The sequence below is a fragment of the Tenrec ecaudatus genome, chromosome 14 (assembly GCF_050624435.1).
Source record: "Tenrec ecaudatus isolate mTenEca1 chromosome 14, mTenEca1.hap1, whole genome shotgun sequence".
In the NCBI taxonomy this organism is placed as follows: Eukaryota; Metazoa; Chordata; class Mammalia; order Afrosoricida; family Tenrecidae; genus Tenrec; species Tenrec ecaudatus.
In genome coordinates this window covers 27280779-27300712 of record NC_134543.1, presented here as the reverse complement: position 1 = coordinate 27300712, position 19934 = coordinate 27280779, and the positions used below count along the sequence as shown (strand labels likewise).

At 55.6% G+C, this 19934-nt stretch overlaps 1 protein-coding gene across 2 annotated transcripts in view; it reads left to right on the top strand.

Moving 5' to 3' along the window:
- The window catches only part of TMEM63C (transmembrane protein 63C), a 52361-nt gene that overhangs the window by 25704 nt on the left and 6723 nt on the right, over positions 1-19934 (top strand). For both annotated transcript variants that reach the window (XM_075531452.1, XM_075531451.1), the window contains exons 8-20: positions 577-685; positions 2638-2711; positions 3183-3263; positions 3342-3465; positions 3935-4068; positions 5727-5849; positions 6400-6553; positions 8614-8720; positions 9595-9681; positions 10181-10246; positions 15876-16038; positions 16252-16357; positions 16655-16822. In XM_075531452.1, the coding sequence (XP_075387567.1) occupies positions 577-685; positions 2638-2711; positions 3183-3263; positions 3342-3465; positions 3935-4068; positions 5727-5849; positions 6400-6553; positions 8614-8720; positions 9595-9681; positions 10181-10246; positions 15876-16038; positions 16252-16357; positions 16655-16822 (1496 nt within the window). The remainder of the gene's footprint in view (positions 1-576; positions 686-2637; positions 2712-3182; positions 3264-3341; positions 3466-3934; positions 4069-5726; positions 5850-6399; positions 6554-8613; positions 8721-9594; positions 9682-10180; positions 10247-15875; positions 16039-16251; positions 16358-16654; positions 16823-19934) is intronic.

The following is a 19934-nucleotide window of genomic DNA, read 5'->3' as shown; positions in this document are numbered from 1 at the left end:
GCAGGTCCCGCTGCTGAGCAGGATCCTGGCCCAGGCCCCGGGGCCGAGTCACGCGGGTTGGAAGCAGGATGGCAAGCATGGCACTTGGGTGGCCACTCTGCCTGCCCGGGAAGTCCCAGCTCAGCAGGCAGCACCCTCTCCTGCGGGGGACCTCAGGCCCCGCTCAGCTCAGAGTGGCCGCAAGGGCCCAAGGCTGGGCCTGAGTCTGGTCCAGCAGGGAGGAGTCCGAGTGCTCCGGCAGCCCCAGGCTGCCCCACCCCCACACTGTCACTGCTCTGAGTGACTGTGAGCCTACCACCTTGCCCACCTGACTCTTGTCCTTGTGGGGAAGAGGAAGAGAGTCCCACTCCCACCCGGGGGTGGCGCTACTGAACACAGCACCAGGGAGGACACACACTACTCACGAGCCCGTCTTAGCTTGCGTGAGCTGCCCGCTTCTCCTCTCCGTGACCACCCCTTCCCAAAAGGCCGGGGTGCCTGCCCTCCCAGCGGGTGGCGCCAAGGCAAGTTTGTGCTGGGTGGGCTCCCACTCCCACCCATGGGGGCTGAGCCCGCTCTGCCCCTCATCCCTGGCAGGAACAAACTCTTGTGGGTGCACAGCATCCTGGCCTTCATCTACTTCATCGCCAACGTCTTCTTCATGGCTCACCACTGCTTGGGGTTCGTGCCCAAGAACACCCAGAAGGTGAGTCCCCGAGGGCTGTGAGTCCCCTCCAAGCTGGGCCATCCCACCTCCCACCTGTAGATGTGGTTGAGCTGCATGCCTGGGGGGCAGGAGCTCACCTGAGCAGGGCAGCCTCTAACTACTGTGGTTGGTAAGCATTGGACGCACCCTGGCACCTCCAGTCCGATTGGCAAACAGCTGTAGCTCAGGTGTGCCCTGTGCACCTCTATAATGCCCTCTGGACCTCCCACCATCCAGAACCTAAAGCATCAACAAACGCCTGGTCCAGCAGGGTGGGGCAGGTAGGGGGGTGGGGAGGGACATCCTTCCAGAACGCTCACACGCTCTGCTGGACTGCTGGGGGAGTATGGAGACCCATTCCTTCACGTCTCCCCAGACTGGGTCTGGGCGCCCTGCAAAGCAGCCTCGGAGATAAGATTGGAGCAGATGCCAAACACTCAGTGCCATCAAGTCAAGGCCGGCTTAGAGCACCCCTCTGGGTTTCCAATTCTATGAATCTCTCCAGGGGGTGAAAACCTCATGATCTCCCCTCAGAGCGGTTAGTGGTTTTGAACTGCTGACCTAGAGGCTAGCAGCCCACTATGGCCACCAGGATTGGCATAGAACCCGTCTAATTGGAAGGCTCCCTGGAAGCACAGTGGTGAAGCGCTCAGCTGCAAGGTCAGAGGTGTGAACTCACCCATTAGCGTTGCGGAAGAGAAGCTCTGCCTGGCGATCGTTCTCTGTCAAGATCACAGCCCAGAAGACCCCGTGGGACCCCTCTACTCTGTCACCGGGACTCACTGTGAGCTGGAGGCCATACCATGACACCCAAGAACAAAAATCGTGGCCTTGAGAGCTGTTTTCAGCAGGGACAACAGGGCCATGGTGACAGGAGATGCAGGGAGCATTTGATGACAGCTCCCCCAGTGCAGGCAGCTGGCCCTTGACCCGACAGGGCAGCTCAGGCCAGTGTAGAGTATGTACCCGCCATCCGAGGGGTCCCAGCCCAGGGTTGAGCTGCCAGTCCTTGGTTCGGGGCTGCTCAGAGGGGCAGTAGTGCCTCGCCGCTCTGGCCAGTTCTGGACATGGGCAGGCCTTGCTCCTAAGGACGGGACACTGGCTCAGCCTGGCAGGTGAAGAGATGGTGCAGGCTGACAGAGCACCACCGAGGGGCTGAGAGGAGGGTGCGGGGTGTCACTGGATCAGCTTCCAGAGGACGGAGTCACTTACCACACCCAGGACACGAGTGCTTGTGTCCTGCCAAGTTACTGCCGGTGCTTCAGACTGCGGGTGTGGGCACCTCTGGCCCTTCTGGGCTTGGCCACTTCAGCCTCCTTCACATTACCAGACGTGCCCTTAGTGACTCCCACTTCCTGTAGCAGCTCACCAGGCTGCTCTCCTGGGGAGGGGTGATGGTTCAGAGAGACAGTCTCCACTACAGAGATGAAACCTGGCACTCAAAAGAGCTTCCCCCAAGTCCTGCTCGCCCCCAAGGCCCTTCCCCATCCACCCCTGGCTAACTGTGGGACTGCCCCTGGCAACTCGGGCGGGGCCTCTCCCTAGTTCTAGTGGGGGTGGGCAGTTCTTCACAGCCGTAGGAAGGGCAGAATGACCACTAGGGCCTGTGGGCAGCCAATGAGCAGCTCTTCCCAGTCTTGGTATCTGGCCCCCACCCTAGTGCTGACAACAGCCTTCCGGCCCTGCCTCCCTGGAGCACAGCCATCCCTGTGCCCACAGCCGGGACACAGGAAACCGCACAGGCTCAGCAGCGGACCTGCTGACCACAGGGCCACCTGGCTCAGCTGGGGCACCACTGGCCAGGGGAGCAAGTCGTTTGCTGACCAGGCAAGGCTGTGCAGGGGTGGGTGGGGCTGGTACATGACCACCTAAGCTTCGCCCTCCTGCTCAGCTGACCCCACTCTCCAGGAACGCTCTGCTCATATCTTTCTCCATCGGCCCTCCCCACCCAGGTCACAAAGACACTGATGATCACCTATGTCCCCACGGAGATCCAGGATCCCGAGCTCATCAGCAGACACTTTCAGTAAGCGGGGGCTGGGCGGAGGCAGGGTATTCCCGTGTGGACACAGGCTGGTGGAGGAGACTGGCCCAGGTGGTGGCTCTCCTTGGGCTAGCTCAGGGGCAGCCCTCCAGAACAGCCTCCGGGAATTCATTGGGGTGACACGGGTGGGGCTCACTCTCCTGTCCCCTAGTGCTCCAACCAGTGAGTCCAAGTAGCCCCTGGGCTACTTTAGAGCAGGTCCTCTTGAGACATCCGGTCCGACCCCAGTTCCTGGCCCCAGGGACACCCCACCAAGCACATGGTCTCTCAGAGAGCATCTCTCTCCTGGGGACTCTGGGGCTGTGTTGGACCATCTGGGAAGCAAGGGCAGAATCTCCCACCCCCAGATCGGGGACCACTGAGGCCTGTGGGCTGCAGAGCCGAGCAGGGCCAGAGGCAAAGGAGGCATGTCCAGCCCCCTGGGCTGACCCGAGCTCATGTGTTCGGCTGCAGCGAGGCCTATCCAGGGTGTGTCGTGACCAGAGTCCACTTCTGCTATGATGTCCGGCACCTGATTGACTTGGACGACCAGAGGTGAGGTGGCAGCAGGGCCGGGGCTCTGGGGAGAAGGGGAGGATGTGCTGGCCACTAAGCTGACCTGCCCGCTGACAGGCGCCACGCCATGCGGGGCCGGCTGTACTATGCTGCCAAGGTCAAGAAGAGCGGGAGGGTGATGATCAAGACGCACCCCTGCTCCCGGCTGTGGTTCTGCAGCTGCTGCACCTGCTTCAAGGAGGTAAGGGGCACGCACCTGGGGGAGGGGCCGTTCTCTCCACCATGTCCCGCCTCCCTGCTGAGCTCGCTCCTCCCGGACCACCTCCAGGACTGCGGAGACTTGTTCCTCGGGGCCCTCTCCCCCAGGTGGACGGCCAAGAGCCTGCCGGCTGTTGGCTGTTGGCTTTCTCCCTCGCTAGAACAAAGGGCCTGTGAAGTCCAAGGGCCTTCAGATCCCCCAGCTGCTGGCAGGGCCTTGGAGGCCATCCATCCTGCCCCAGCCAGCCCCGAAAAAAGCATCAGCCCTGCTATGAAAATCCTGCAAATGCATTCGATCCCTTTCTCGGCCGTGCCCTGCTTTCCCCTGGAACTCCTCGCAGGGCTCTAGCTTCGTCCTGCGCTAGGCCTGGGCCCAGGGCCGGAGGTTGAGGGGGCGGGTTGGGGGGGCCTCCGGGGCCCTGCCCCGCGCTGAGGGCCACATGCTGCCCCAGGTGGACGCAGAGCAATACTACAGCGAGCTGGAGGAGCAGCTGACGGACGAGTTCAACGCCGAGCTCAACCGCGTCCGGCTGAAGCGCCTGGACCTCATCTTCGTCACCTTCCAGGACGCCAGGATGACCAACCAGTGAGCGCTGCGCCTGCAGGGCCCTGAGAGGGGGCCCCTGCTCCTCTGACGCCCTCCTCCACCCCCTGGCCCCCACCCCCATTCCAGCCAAAGCAGGGAGGCGGGAGGAGGAACCCCCAGCTTGCCACCTCCTCACAGCTGCTGCCGCCTTGTCTTCCAGAGAATGGCCACAGTCATCCCCAGGGAGACCCAGGGTCTGGGCTCCTGGCTCCCCATGCCCCTGCTTCAGCAGAGGGGTCAGGGTGACCTTCGACCTCTTGCTCCTCTCTAGGACATCAGCAGGAACACATCCATTTCCTCCCTCTTGCACATGCGGGTCACCACCCCCCCCCCCCTTAGCACAGGGACAGTGGCATAGAGAGTCCCACTGGGCTTTCTTCCCTCCTGCCTCCTGAACTCATAGTTCCACGGTCTTGTCTCTCCTCAAGCCCCGAGCAGCCCAAAGCGAGCAGGGTTAGGTCCACTCTGGAAGGTTCCAGAATTCTGAGAAGGGGGTGCTAAAGAGGCGCCTGGCCCCGTGCTACCTGGAGCTTCACGTAGCCCTAAGAGCACAGACAACCTGGCTGAGGGGTACCCTGGACCCACCGAGGAGGGGCAGGGGCTGGCAGCCACTGGAGCCAGGTTCTGGCATCCTTGAGCATACTTCTGCCGGAGTTAAACCTCGGCGCTGCTTCTCTCAAATGCCAGCATGTCAGGAAACAAGCAAGATCGTGGTGTGCTATGGTGTTGCTTTGTGCATCATGCACGTTACTTAGACCGCAGACAGCCCTTCCCTCGGCCCTCTGGGAGGCGGGAGGGGTGGTATCGAACGACTCAGGGCCTTGCAGAACGGCATCTTGTGACCATGACCTAGGCGCCCCCACATTCCCGTGCAGGGCTGGGGTACTCTGTGATCAGACAGGACGGCCATGGCAAGGATGAGGCGGTGGTGCGCTTGGTTGCGGAGAGCGGGGGCTGATTCAGTCTCCCTGCTCAGTGAGCCTGATGGTTGCCGCTTGGCGCCTCGGTGGTTCCAGGGCACACCTTATCCGGGTTACCTGTGCCCGTAGGACTACTTGAAGGCCCAGGTAGCACAGGGCCAGGCCCCCAGAGGGAACTTGGTCACTGGCAGCTGTTGACACTAAGTGGAGGTTCGAATCAGCGCCTCTGATGTTAGTCTCAGGAGCCCTGCTGGCATAGTGCTTGTGCCTTGGCCTGCTGACTGCAAGGTCAGCAGTTCAAAACCACCAGCTGCTCCACAGAAAGATGGAACTTTCTACTCCCCATCTCAGAAACCCACAGGGTCAGTTCTACCCTGTCCTCTAAGATCGCTATGAGTCATCATGGACTCAGTGGCAGTGATTGTTTGTTCTTTTAATCTCACAGTGCTATAGAAAGAGCTTGCCCACATGTTGATCCAGCTAAGAGCAAAAGGCATTTGCTGAGAACCATGTGGCACCCCTTGCCTTCCTGGGTTATCAGGGCCCCCTCAAGTGGCCCCCTCCCTCCACCCCCTAGCCATTAGGAGCTACCCACCCCTAAGGTCTGAGGTGACATACCCAAGTCCTGAAAAGTCCCTGGAAAGCTGGTTACAGCAGCCCTGGGACACTGCCATGAGACCCTCCATATCCTGACGCCCTCACCCAAGCCCTCTGTCTCCCTCCTCCCCGCGCCTGCAGCATTATTGAGGATTACAGGTTCGTCCACTGCGGCGTACGCCCCCATCAGTCCTCCGTGACCACCACTGTCAAGTCATACCACTGGAGGCTCACCATCGCCCCACACCCCAAAGACATCATTTGGTAAGCCTCCCCAACGCCCCCTTCCCCTCTACTTTGAGGTCTCTGGGCTGGAAGAGAGCAACGGGGCAGGACAGGAGGAGAGACCTTCTCTCCTACGTCCTCCATGGGGACTGAGCCCAACACCATCCAAACAGGACACCCCCCAAGCAGTGCAGCCTCTTTGTACCCCTATACTCACCCTCACCACAAGTCGGAAGGCCCCTCACCTTGGGGAAAAGGCTTTCCTGCAGCAGGAACCTAGGCCTGGTTCCCCTATGCAATGTACTCAGATGGAGTCTTGGTTCTGCAGTGAACTGCGAACCGCGAGGTCAGCGGTTCAAAACCACCAGTCACTGCGAGGAAGAAAGAGGAGGCTTGCTACTCTGTAAAGAGTCACAGGCTGGGAAACCCACAGGCCCACTTCTGCCTTCAGTCCCAGAGCAGTGGGATTTCCTTTGTGCCAATAGCATGGCTGACTGGGAACTGGGCAGCCCGGCGACCGTTGGCATGCACGTGGGCTGGCTGTGAGGGCGGGCACATGGGGTCCTGAGTGCGCCCCCTCCCTCCCCAGGAAGCATCTGTCCATCCGCCGCTTCTTTTGGTGGGCCCGCTTCCTCATCGTCAACGCCTCCCTCTTCTGCCTCTTCTTTTTCCTCACCACACCTGCTATCATCATCAACACCATCGACATGTACAACGTCACCCGCCCCATCGAGAAGCTGCAGGTGCCTTCTCTGCTCAGGCCAGGCCTGGGGGCCCCAGGGAGATCAAAGAAGAACTCAGGCGAGGACGGGATGGGGGCCCGCTGGGACCCGGCTACAGAGCCCTGCCCGCACACCAGCAGCACGGTGGCGGTGGTGGTGGCGGTGGCATCTATGCTGGGGTTGTTTTCTCCAAAGCGGGTGAAACTGGGCCCACCATAGAGGGCTGGGACCGGAGAGGAAAGGTCATCGGCAGGCAGGGCAGGGGAGCAAGAGCAAGAGGCAGGTCCTAGGGGTGGACTTGGAGGCTTCCAGAGACAGGAGCACCCTGGGTCAGCAAGAGGTGGACAGGGTGTGAAAAAGGTGAGTTCTCTGGGGCTGGGGGCTCGGTTTGCGTGTGAGGTAGAGGATGAGGAAGCCCCACTCTGAGAGGGACAGGAGCCCTGCATGGTCTCCGGTTCCCTGCACACATCCATCCCCGACTCTGCCCGGGGGCCTGTGGCACCCGGCCAGGAACTGAGAGGCTGCCTTGTGCTGACCGCTGACCGGGGAGTTCAGAGGATGTCCTGGCCCGTTGCCAAGCTCTGGCATCGCCAGGTGGCACAAATGGTATTTTCAGACAGGTGGGGAGTTCAGAGCCACCCAGACGGCCCTCAGAAGGCAGACTTCCCAAAGTTCCTGGCTTTACAAAACCTGCCGGGCAGGCCTGCACTCCACGCGCCCAGCCCAGCCCAGCCTTGACAGCAGCAGCCCCGTCGGAGGCCGCTGCGAAGCTGAGCAGTCACCCCCTCTGATGGGGTCCCATCCTGTTCCTTGCAACACACACACACACACACACACACACAGTCATCACCCTGGGTACACACAGGCACGCGCCCTCACACATCACTTGCTCACACGCATGTTCACATGCACACACACTCCACGTCACACATGCTCACACACTTACCTACATGATCCCCCACCATGCAAGAACTCACACATGCTTTCCCACTGACACATTCACACAGTTGCACATGCACTCACATATGTTCACATGCGTTCACAGTCACACCATCGTACATGTTCACGCACATGCTCACACGTTCACATACTCCTTCATGCTCACACACATGCTCACACTCACCAACATACATGTGCACACACACCCACTCACATGTACACTTGCACACATGCTCACACTCACACATACACTCCCATGCATGCTTACATGCTTACATGCACATCCCATCAAACACGCACACATATATGCATGCATGTATACTCACACACATTCACATGCTAGCATACTCATACATACACTCCCATGCATTCTTTTTTTTTTCAAACAGTTCATTGAGGGCTCATACAGCTCTTGTAACAACCCACACAGCAATTGTCTCGAGCACATTGGTAAATATGTTGCCATCGTTATTTTCTGGATAGTATTTTCTATTGAGCCCTTGGTGTCAGCTCCTCTCTTTCCCCCTACCTCCCCCCTCATGGTCCCTTGATAAATTATAAATTATTGTTTCCCCATATCCTATACCAACCACTGTTTCCCTTCCCCCACATCTGGTGTTCTCCCCCGGAGGGGTGGGGGTGCAGTTATGCGTCGATCACCGTAATCGGTTTCCCCCTTCACATGTGTTCTTAGATGCTCACACACACCCTCATGTGCCATCATCCATGCTCACAGACACACACTCACCTGCATACCTTCACACGCACACACATCGGGAGCCACACCGCTTCTGCTGCTTGCTCTCGCTCCTTCTGCCACTGTCCCAATCGGCCCTGAGCAAGCTGCCCTCTGGGAGCCTCCATTACTACCCTCACCACGGCCCCTCCTCCATGATTCACAGGACATGAGTAAGGGACAGGTGGGAGACATGACTGACAGCAACTGGCTCTGAGCCCCTGGGAGACCTCACCTGGCCTCCGTGTCAACCTAGCCTGCCCCCAGCTAGACAGATGCCTGGCCAGGAAGGCCCGCGGAGTAGCCTCAGGCTGTGGGAAGCTGGGCAGAGAATCCAGGGCAGTGTGAAGGAGGAAGGGGCTCTTAGTTTGATAGTTGCCCTGGTCCCTCCCCTCTGTCCCTACAGAGCCCAATCGTGACCCAGTTCTTCCCCTCCCTGCTGCTGTGCAGCTTCACGGTGATAATGCCTCTGATCGTCTACTTTTCGGCCTTCCTGGAGGCTCACTGGACCAGGTGAGCAGGGCTCCCACCCAGCCTGCCCCCCCCCTCAACACCCACACCAGCCCGGCACTCGCTCTGCATGACGAGCGAGGGGCCAAAGCCAAGCCCTCTTTGGGCTACACGCAGCGTGTGTGCAGCCCAAGGGGGTGGCACTGCAGGCAACAGCGAGGCAGTGCCAGAGAGGGCATGCCAGTGGAGGGCACCGGGTGAGGAGAGAGGACTGGTTTTGGAATGTGAAGTGGGCTGATGTGTCCAGAGCCAAGGGAGCTGCAGGTCCACCCTGCCTACAGAGGCCCTGTGGCCACCCAGAGCCAACCTTCTGAACAGCCAGGACCTGACCCACTTGCTCACCCTAATGGTTCCCTGCGGCTCGCTAACTAGATAGAAGGACTTTGACATAACCTGGGGCAGGTGGGGCTGCCCTGGCCAGACGGCTACATGAGTCTCCAAGTGGGTTTCTGCACCAAAAGTGCCTATCTGGCAAGAAGATAGAATGGTAGTTCCAACAAAAACCCTAACCGGCCTTTATTTGGGCCGAGAGAAAAAAAGCAAAACAAAACACAAAGCTTGTGATGATTATTGAAACTCTCCAGGGATCCTGAACGTCACTGGTAATGTCCCTTGTTAACTCAGATGTCTACTATATGACATGGGTGTGCCCTCCATCCCTGTGTCCAGGGCAGACATCACCAGTCGATCATGAGCTCTCCCCACCACCTGCCTCCTGCTCTCAGGCACAGCACAGTTCACAGTGCCCCATGGAGATCAGATTGATGTGCCTGATTTTCTAGCCCAAAGCGCTGTCTCTCCCCTCATGATGTTCTTAGGCGATTGGTGATTACCACGTGGCCCTCACTGGTCAACATCTCTCTTTGTTTCCTTCTAGATCAAATCAGAACCTCACCATAATGTATAAGTGTTACTTCTTCCTGGTGTTTATGGTGGTAATTCTGCCCTCGATGGGACTGACCAGGTACCTCGCCTCCAACTCCGTCTCCTCTTCCATATATTCTATGGTGGCTGCTGCAGACCCCTTCCTCCAATAACAGTCCAGTGAATCTAGGCTTAGCTTGGGCTTAACGGTGCAGTGTCTGTCATGGGCCTAGAACTTACCATCCCGCTGGGAAAACTAAGGCGTGCCTGCCAGTTAACCGACAGGCCAAGACGGCAAGAACACGGCCAACGTGCAGTATCCGTGTAGAAGAGGCAGAGAGTATTGTGGGAGAAAAGGAAGATGAAGGTTTGCTGGAGGAAGTGTCCTTGTGCTGGAGGGCTGAAGAGTTAGGGGCAGGGGCGGCCCAGCCCCAAGGAGGAGGAGGAGCAGGATAGACTGACCAGCTAGAATACTGAGATGCAAACATCTTTGGGGTTGGGGAAGAGAGGAGGGGAAACCAGGCCAAGAGGAACTGAACCCTAGGCCTTTAGCTCGAAAGTTGACTAACGAAGGTCCCTGTCCTTGTTCTTGCCTCTAGTTTGCATGTATTTTTCCGCTGGCTCTTTGACGTCTACTACCTGGAGCAGGCATCTATCCGGTTCCAGTGAGTACAAGCCCGCCCAGCCAAGGGTTAACCCACATGCTCACCCAGGCTTCTGTGGGTGATAGTAGAGTCGCCTGCCTCTGAGTTCGGCATCCTGATTTGCTCTGTTGTTTGTCCCTTGACCAAGAGCCCTGGTGGTGTAGTGGTTACGTTATGGGCTGTGATCGCAAGGTCTGCAGATTGAATCCACCAGCTGCCGTGTGGGAGAAAGATGGGGCTTTCTACTCCCACAAACAGTTACAGTCCCAGAACCTCACAGGGGCAGTTCTACCCCATCCTGTAGGGTCACCTTGATGGCAGTGAGCGGGGCTTGGGCTTTTAAGTTTGATTTGGTTGGCCCTTTGAGAGAGCTGATAAAGCCTGGGGGCCCTTTCTCTGAATTTGTTTTGTTTTGCTTTGAAACCATTTTATTGGCACATAATTTACATACCATACAATCTAACAGTTCAGTCATGTCAAGAAGAGCTGTACAATCATTACCACAATTCATCATTAGCAGCTCCCCATTTCCCCCCAACCTCCCCTGCCACACCCTAAGAAACCATTCATCCAGTTACTGTCTCTATAGATTTTCCTGTCCTGGATTCCCCGTACAGAAACACAGACGCACAAACCCTAACAACAACAAATAACAGCGTACAACCTCAGTTGTCAAGAAAGTAGAAAACATGAAACACTGGAACAAACTTTAAATGAGTCAAAAAGGAGCTCAAATGCTAAGGTGTTAAATCGTGACCTAAGGACAGGTGTGATGATCCCGTCTCCAGTGTACTGTGCAAGACGGCTGTTCACACCTGGTCTGTGGTCAGAGGGTTCATCCGAGGCTGGATCCAGGAGTAGGTGCCCTTCACTTTTTTTTGTTATTAGAAACAACTTTGAAATGGCTCAAAAGAGAGATCAATGAATTCTCTTTTTAAATGATTACAGATTCACAGGAAGCCGAGGGGGAAGTGTCCGGGAAGGACCTGTGTCCCTCGTCCTCTTCTCCGCAGTGGTCACATCTGGAACACAGTGACCCTGGGACAATCCACAGTCCTATAAATGCACAAAACCAACCAAACTCACTGCCACCGCGGCGGTCCTGACTCCCAGCAACCCTGCAGAATAAGGCAGAACTACCCTAGGCGGGGAGAAAGTGTTCTCCTCTCTCTCTTTCTCTCTCTCTCTCTCTCTCTCTCTCTCTCTCTCTCTCTCTCTCTCTCTCTCTCCCTCTCCCTCTCCCTCTCCCTCTCCCTCTCCCTCTCCCTCTCCCTCTCCCTCTCCCTCTCCCTCTCCCTCTCCCTCTCCCTCTCCCTCTCCCTCTCCCTCTCCCTCTCCCTCTCCCTCTCCCTCTCCCTCTCCCTCTCCCTCTCCCTCCTCTGTGGCTAGTGGTTTCAGAGGCCACCAGGGCTGCATCTCTAAATGCCTAAAAGCCCATGAACTTTGAAGGAAACAGATTCTACTGAAAGATAGCCATCGAAATACGTTAGGAATCAGGTTTGTGACATCAGATTGATTGCCACGTGCCTTAACAAGGCAGAGCGTTTCCGGCCCGTGTGGCGTAGCCTGAAGGCGGACCCTAAGCCGGCGGGAGTAGGCGTCTCGGAGAAGGTATCATGCAGGTTATGGTGGACATCCAGCCAGTTTTGACTTCTGGGGTTTTGTGGTTGAATGTGTTGGAAATCTGTTTTCCCACATATCATGTTGCAAATGACATGCAAACCTACCTGGTGCTGTCGAGTGCCGTTAGGTTACTCGTAGCCCACAGCGACCCCCCCCAGTGGCCCAGGGTTTTCTAGGTCAGTCTTTCTGGGAGGAGCCTGGTGATGGAGTGGGCTGTGTGCCGGGCTGCTAACTGTAGGATTGGCGGTTCAAAATCACCAGCTACTCCACGGGCGGAAAATGAGGGTTTCTGCTCCCATGAAGACGTAGCTCCTCAGAAATCCAAAGGAGCCGTCCTCCCGACTCTGTGGGGCGCTCTGAATGAGATCCAGCCTGATAGTGTTGAGCCCCCTAACGGGAGCAGACCGCTGCTACTTTCTCTTGCAGAGCTGCTGAGTGAGTTCAAACCACCCACCGCCCAGCTGGCAGCCAGGCCCGACTTCTCGATGCCCCCTCTGGGGTTCCTGGAAGCGTCTGGCATTCTCCAAGGCTCCTGCAGCTCAGCTGTGATGGCCATGCTGTTTTCCCCATGAGGTTCATTTGTAACTCATCTTCAGGACCGTTTCTATCAGAAAGAAAAGACTGTGAATCTCCAACTCGGGGCTGATGCCATCACAAGGACTAGCTTCTTGCCAGAGCTTGAAACGCCGCCAAGTGCTCGTGGGTTCCTCTGTCTGAGGAAGCGGACAGACTTAGGCAGACATGGGCCATGGAGACACCTGGGTCACCAGCGAGAGGACTGGCCCCTCGGCTACATGAGTCCTGGAGCCCTGGTGGCACACTGTGTTCCACACGCGGCCGCTAGCTCCAGGTCAGCACGTGTAAGCCCCAGCCACTCTGCAGGAGAAGGATGAGGTGTTCTGCTCCGGTAACGATAAAGAGCTAGTCTCAGGAGCCCGAAGAGGCAGCTCCGCCCTGCCCCAGAGGGCCCCTGTGAGTCGGAATCGACTCGATGGCACTGCATTTGATTTGGGAGCTTTTCATAGCGCATGGCTCCTCGTTGAAGTGGGCCAGCCGCCTCAATAACTACCTGGCATTTAAGTGGGTATTCAAGCAGCAAGTCTACTAACTGCTGTCAGTTTTAAATTGTGACGAAGGCCAGTGCTGTTGCTGTTGTTGCTAGGTGCCGTGGAGTCGGTTTGAACCCATAGCAAATCTGTGCACACAGAAGGAAACACTGCACGCTCTGCTCCATCTTCGTAACGGCTCCTTTGCCTGAGCCCATTGCTGCAGCCACGGTGTCAGCCCATCATGTGGAGGCCCTTCCTCTCTTCCCTGCCCTTCTACTTTCCCAAACATGGTGTCCTTCTCTAAGGACGTGTCCAAGGTATTTAAATCTCTCCATCCTGGCCTCAGGATTATTCCAGCCAGCCTTCCTTCCAAGACAGATCAGCTGGCCCTCTTAGCAATCCATTGTACTTTCAATGTTCTTCTCCAGCTCCACGATTCAAATGCATCTGTTTTTCCACAGTCTTCTTTATTCAGTGTCCAATTTTCACATGCAATGTGGCAGTGGAAAAAATATCATGGCTCCGGTCAGGCGCAGCTCGGTCCTCCAAGTACATCCTTGCTCTTCAACACTCTACAGAGGTCTGTACAGCAGATCTACCTCATGCAACGCGTCCATTGATTTCTTGACTGCTGCTTCCATGAGCATTGATTACGGATCTTAACAAGACAGGATCCTCGACAACAACCTTGTCTGCATTTATCCCAATGTTACCCATCAGTCCAGTTCTGAGGATTTCAGTCTTTACACTGAGTTGTAATCCACACTGATGGCTGAAATCCTTGGTCTTCATCAAACAAGTGCTTCAAGCCCACTTCACTGTCAACAAGCAAGGTCATGTCATCTCCACAGGGAAGGTTCTTACAAGCTTTCTTCCCATCCTGATGCTCCACTCTTCTCCATATAAAACAGCAAATTTGCTCGGCATACAGTTTAAACAGGTGTGGTGAGAGATACAACCCTGACGCCCACCTGTCCTCATTTTAAACCATGAAGGATTCCCTTGTTCTGTTCACATAACTGCCTCTTGTTCCAGGTACAAGTTCTGCATGAGCACAATTAGGTATTCTGGAATGCCCATTCTTCTCAAGGTTATCCACAGTTAATTATGATTCACACAGTTGAATGCCTTGTCAGAGTCAATAAAACGCAAATAAACACCTTTCTGGTATTCTCTGCTTTGAGTCAAGATCCGTCTGACGTCAGCAATGGTATCCCTTGTTCCACGTCCTCTTCTGAATCCGGCCTGAGCCTCTGGCAGCTCCCTGTCAATGTACTCCTGCAACCTTTGTTGGATGGTCCTTCCTGTGTCTCCAACTTTTGCATTCCAATCACCAATAACTACCCATGCATCTTCATTGCATGTTTGAGCAATTGCTGGCTGATATAGGATTCTTCCATTTCTTCCTCACCAGCTTTGGTGGCTGTGCATACATTTGAATAATAGTTGTATTATTTCAACTAGGGCCCATCCTCCAGCACTATCTCCGACAATGTGCTGCTCCCATTCATTATACCTTCGGTATCTGGCAATGTTTCAAAGCCAAGCATAAAGTTTTCAGGGCTCTCTCTGAAGTGGGGATCAAAGTCTTTCTTCGCTGTCTGTCCTTAGTCTGGAAGCTCTGCTGAAACCTGTTCACTTTGGGTGACAGTGTTAGTCTGGGTACTTTAGAGAAACAAATCCACAGAGACTCATGTATAAGAGAGAGTTTTATATAAAGGTTACACGAGCATCAAGAAAACATCCCAACCCAGTGCTGCCCAAGCCCACAAGGCCAACATCAACCCATTAACCCAGATGTCCAACACCAACCCACAAAGTCCTCCTCCATCTCACAAAACAGACACAATGATGCCAACTGCAGGAGGAAAACTGAGTCAGTGAATGTGTAAGCATCTCAGTGCTGGCAGGGGTCTCCACACGGCTGCTACAGCACCCAGGGCTGCTTCGGGGTAGGTCCATGTGGCTTCTCCTTGGGGATGTCTTGCAGGCAGTGAGCCTTGCCAGCTAAAGCAGGGAACTGGCTAAGGCAGCTGCACCCTGGCCCGACCATCAGAAAGCAAGAGGCCCGAGAACTAGAAAGGCGAGGCTCACTGAGCCGTTTATCCCTCCGCCCTTCAATTAACCCCACATGTGTTTATTGACCAGGTTGGCACAATAAACTAACTGCCTCAGTGACCCTGCTGGCATCTGAAACCGCAGTGACATAGCTTCTAGTGTCACAGCAACACACCAGCCCCCACCGTACTGACAGACAAGTGGGGAAATGCTGTTGTCAGGTACAGGAATAACCAGAGGTGACATGAGCACACATGCTAAAGGCACAATTAGAGTAGCATGAAGGAGCCCTGGTGACACAGTGGGTTAAGCAGCAGGCTGGCAACTGAAAGGTTAGTGTTTGAATCCACCAGCTGCCCTGCGGGTAACAGATGAGGACAGCTGCTTCCGGCCAGAGCAGCATCGCTGTGGCTTGTTGTCTGCATTCTCAGTGGACGAAAAGGGTAAACTGCAATTAGACCTCAGTGACCATAACCAAGCTCACGGTCCTCGAGTCAATGCAGACTCAGGGTGACCCTAGAGGACAGGGTGGAACTGCCCCTGTGAGTTTCCAGACAGCAACTCTCCATGGGAGTAGAAAGCCCATCTATCTGACTTCCTCCCAGTGAAAATAAAGGTTGTTGTTTGGGGTTTTTTCCCATCCAAGGTCATGGGACGCCCCAGAGTTCTAAACTCTAGGGCCATGGACCCAGGATCGGACACCACTGCTTTGAATCACGCCAGTGTGTGTACTCCAAACACATGGCTGTCTGTAGACCTTCCCATCCCTGCTCAAGAGAGCCACCCAGAAACTTCCAATGGTTTGGGGATAGATATAAAGTTTTACCCGTCTCCTCTCTGTCTCCCCTACCTCCAACCCCTCCTCCCTAATCCTCCTTCAACCTTACGGCCCCCCTGTGCCCCCTGCCCACACTGCCCAGGTGCGTGTTCCTGCCAGACAACGGCGCTTTCTTCGTCAACTACGTCATCACGGCAGCTCTGATCGGCACCGGCATGGAGCTGCTACGTGTGGGCTCCCTCTTCCTGTACAGCGCCCGCCTCTTCTTCTCCAGGTCGGAACCAGAAAGAGTCCATATCAGGAAGGTGAGCACCAGGCCCAGAGAATGTCTCTTGGGAGGGTGTCAGGAAGGGGACCTGGAAGAAGCCCAAGGTGGCAGGGGTGGTTGGCTTCTTGATTGCTTCTTGGACTCCCCGGGCCGGGGGGCTGGGGGACATGGGGAAGCTGATAAGGAGCCACAGCAGCCAAGCCAAGGCAGCCGAGCGAGCTCAGGGCGCCCCCCTTGCCTCCTGCTCCAGAGCCAAGCCCCGGACTTCCAGTTTGGGCGAGAGTACGCGTGGATGATCAACGTCTTCAGCGTGGTGATGGCGTATAGCATCACCTGCCCTATCATTGTCCCTTTCGGTGAGTCATGCCTGAGGCCCACCCGCCAGGCGGCACATCCTCAGGTTGGGGGTGTGAGGAGGCCTGGGACCACCAGTGGGGCGGAGAGATGTCCGGTCCGGGAGCAGGAAGGGAGCTGGGGTTGGATGGCTGCGGCAGAAAATGATCTGTTGAATGGACGAAGGAATCGCCCTTCCCCAAGCTGCCCGGCTAGGGCCACTCCAGGGAGCCTGCTGGTCCCAGGGATCAGGACCCGCCCCGGGCCCGGGAAGAGCAGTGGTTGAAGTCGCTTCTGAGTGCCCTGTCCTCCGACCCCAGGGCTGCTCTACCTGTGCATGAAGCACATGACCGACCGCTACAACATGTACTACTCCTACGTGCCCACCAAGCTCAACGAGCAGATCCACATGGCTGCAGTCTACCAGGCCATGTTTGCGCCCCTCTTGGGTCTATTCTGGATGCTCTTCTTCTCCACGCTACGACTCGGTAAGTGCCAAGCCCGCCCCCGGGCCTCACCTCGCCTCTGCCTGGCCTCCGCTGCTGGGGGAGCCCCTCCTGGCCAGCTCCATCAGAGTGGCAAGAGGCCAGGAAGAGGTTGGCCAGACCGAGAGCGTCTCTGGGTCGAACAGACACGTGGTAGAGTCCCAGCAAAGTTTAAAGGCTAAGGGAAGGGCCTGGCCACATTGGTTCAGGTTGAACGGCATTTGAGCTCCAACACCCAGGGCAAGAAGCACCATGGGCCTTCCCCTGATGCCAGTCTGCCCATTCTCTGAGGGCTCCATTTCCTTGACCCTCCCAACGGGATCCTATCAAGGTCTCGTGAGCTGTGGGAAGCTGGGAGGAGTTGGCCGACTGCCCCGGCTCTGGGCCTGCTGCCCCTACCACTTGTGCCTCACACACTGCCCAGTCCAGCTCAGGGAAACCCTCACACATGGGCACGCCTCCACCGTCTCCTCACCAGGCTCAGTGGGTTCTGCCAGTCCCTCCCAGTCTCAGAAGAAGCTCACCCCGTGCCTCCTGCAACCCCTGCTCTGGACTGCTTCCCCCCACCCCACCCCGCTCCCCACCAACTGCCCTCCTCCAGTGTGTCACTGAACTTCTCAGTGGTGGGACACAGGAGAGGCCGTGCTGGGGTGTTTTCTAGCGCGCGCTCCTCACAGTGGGGTCTGTGGCTGTCAGCTCCCTGCTGTCCGGGGTGGCTTCATTCGCCCTTGCTCCTGTCCCCAGCTCCTCCCTCCGAGCCTGTCCCTGGCCGCCCAGCAGACTGGTGGTTTCCCTCGCACGGCTAAGCTCAAAGGATTACGGATGGGTTATCAAGAGTGTAATCGATAGAAAGACCAGCCTGTGACAAGTCCACCACCTCAGCCCTCAAATCCGAGCACGGGTTTCCAGGAAGGGGAGTGTGGGCTGAGTGTCGCTTAGCAAAGCGTGGCAACGTTCCGCCCAGTCAGTGGTCGTAGGGCTTGTGGCCCCAGTTTCTTCACTGAATGTGACGCGCGCACAGTGGGTGCCCACGCGCCTCCCGATGCGACACTGGTTCTACTGCATCAGCTCTCGATTGTTGGATATCAGACGACGTCAGTCGGCGCAGTGTTTTTGTTTGACGCGTTTGAAAGGACGGCAGGAAGCATCATTTTAAGGAGCCCTGGTAGTGTAGTGGCTTCACACTGGGCCGCTAACCGCAAAGTCAGCAGTTCGGAACCAGGAGCCACTCCATTTCCATCAAGTGTTTCAGCCTGGGAAGCTCACAGGGCCAGTTCTACCCTGCCCTGAGCTCCCCAGGGTTAGGGTCTCGGTGAGTCGGCCTGGACTCCATCGCAGGCAGGTCAGGTTTTGGGTGTTGGGAAGTCTCCTTATGCAACCCTCTGACTGTGAAGATGGATCAGGATTCTTAGCCACGTTAAAAAACGGCTATCTGCCACGTGGGCTTTGTTGCTGCTCAGCTAAATGGCCACTTGTTTGTCTTCAAGCCTTTAAGAGCCCAGATGCTATATCTTTTGATAGCTGGGCACCATCAGCTTTCTTCACTACATTTGCTTATGCATCTGTTTGTCTTCAGCGATCATGTTAGGAAGGTGAGCACCGTGGAATGCCAGTTTAATAGAACAAAGTGTTCTTGCATCGAGGGAATACTTTAGTGGAGGCCCAATGTCCTTCTACTACCTTAATGAACCCCCAATAAAATGATTTTTAAAAAAGAAAATGGCTACCACAACAAAATGACCCACTGGCCCGAAAGGAAAAGGGACTGTCTCATCCTGGGTGGCTTCCTGGTGTCACCAGCACACTGAGCACGAGGGTCAAAGGGATAGCCAGGGAAAGATGAGACCCAGGGGCAGTGACACAAACGGGGGGAGGGAGGGTTTCCAGGATCCACAGTGCTGGAGGTAACTGGCAGCTCAAGGTGGGTGTATTAGTCGGGGTAGACTAGAGAAACAAATTCATAAACATGCATGTGTATATAAGGGAGAGGTTTATATATAAGAGGAATTGAACATTGAGAAAATATCCTAACCCAGGCCAGTCCAAGGCCATAAGTGTGATATTAGCCCATATGTCCGATACCAATCTATAAAACCCTCTTCAGACTCATGGAACACATGCAGTGAAGCCAAATGCAGGACGATCACAGGCCAGTGGGTAGAAAGTCTTGGGTCCAGTGGCATTGTAAGCATCTCAGTGCTGGCAGGGGTCTCTCTGTGGCTTCTCCAGCTTCCAAGGTCTGGTTGTGTCCATGTGGCTTAACTTCTGCAATGTCTCCCAGGGAGTAGCAGAGAGAGAGAGGTGTTTTTCGCCTCCAAGGAGGAAGTACCAGATTTCCCAGAATTCTCCAGAGAAGGCCATGCCCACACACAAGTCTCATTGGCCATCTCTAGATTGACAGTTTAGACTCCACCCCTACACTCTTCATCCTCAAATTGACACCAGATTAGGTGACTACCACAGACTACCCTTTGTCAATTTAACACTTTCACATAACTTTTTTGCCATATGTAATTTTCAAACAATAATAAAGTCACATCTGTACCTAATAGGATAAAACTAAAAAGCATACAATGCAATATGTGCCACACTCATTGAAACATAGCGTTCTATAAGTGAACAAAACAAAAAATCTCCTAGACCTAACAATTGCAGTTACATAACACCAATACCTTAATCCTATAATCCAATGAATATATCCCCCCACCTATGAAAGTGTGTAAGCCAACCACTTCATGCCTTTATCCCCCCAATTTTGTGTATCCAATTTCTATACTGCCCACTGACATCAACCCAGTGCTCTCAGGAGACAATCATATTTTTCAACATGAATCTTCATTCCAGTTGGGACCTTGTAAAATCCACATCCATAAGCAAAGTCAAATCAGGATAGGCCATCCAGGTGGGCACTTAGGGCAGAGACATCCCTGGCTCGAAGACTTGCTGAAGGGTCAGTGGTTCAGGCCCACCCAGGGGTGCCTTGCAAGAAAGGTTTGGGGATCCCAGCACTGACAATTCCATGGGACCGTCTGACTCGGTACACCTGGGATTGCCGTGATCCAACTTGACAGCGATGGAAGGCACCTCTTTTTTTTTTAAAAAAAAAAGCTTGGTT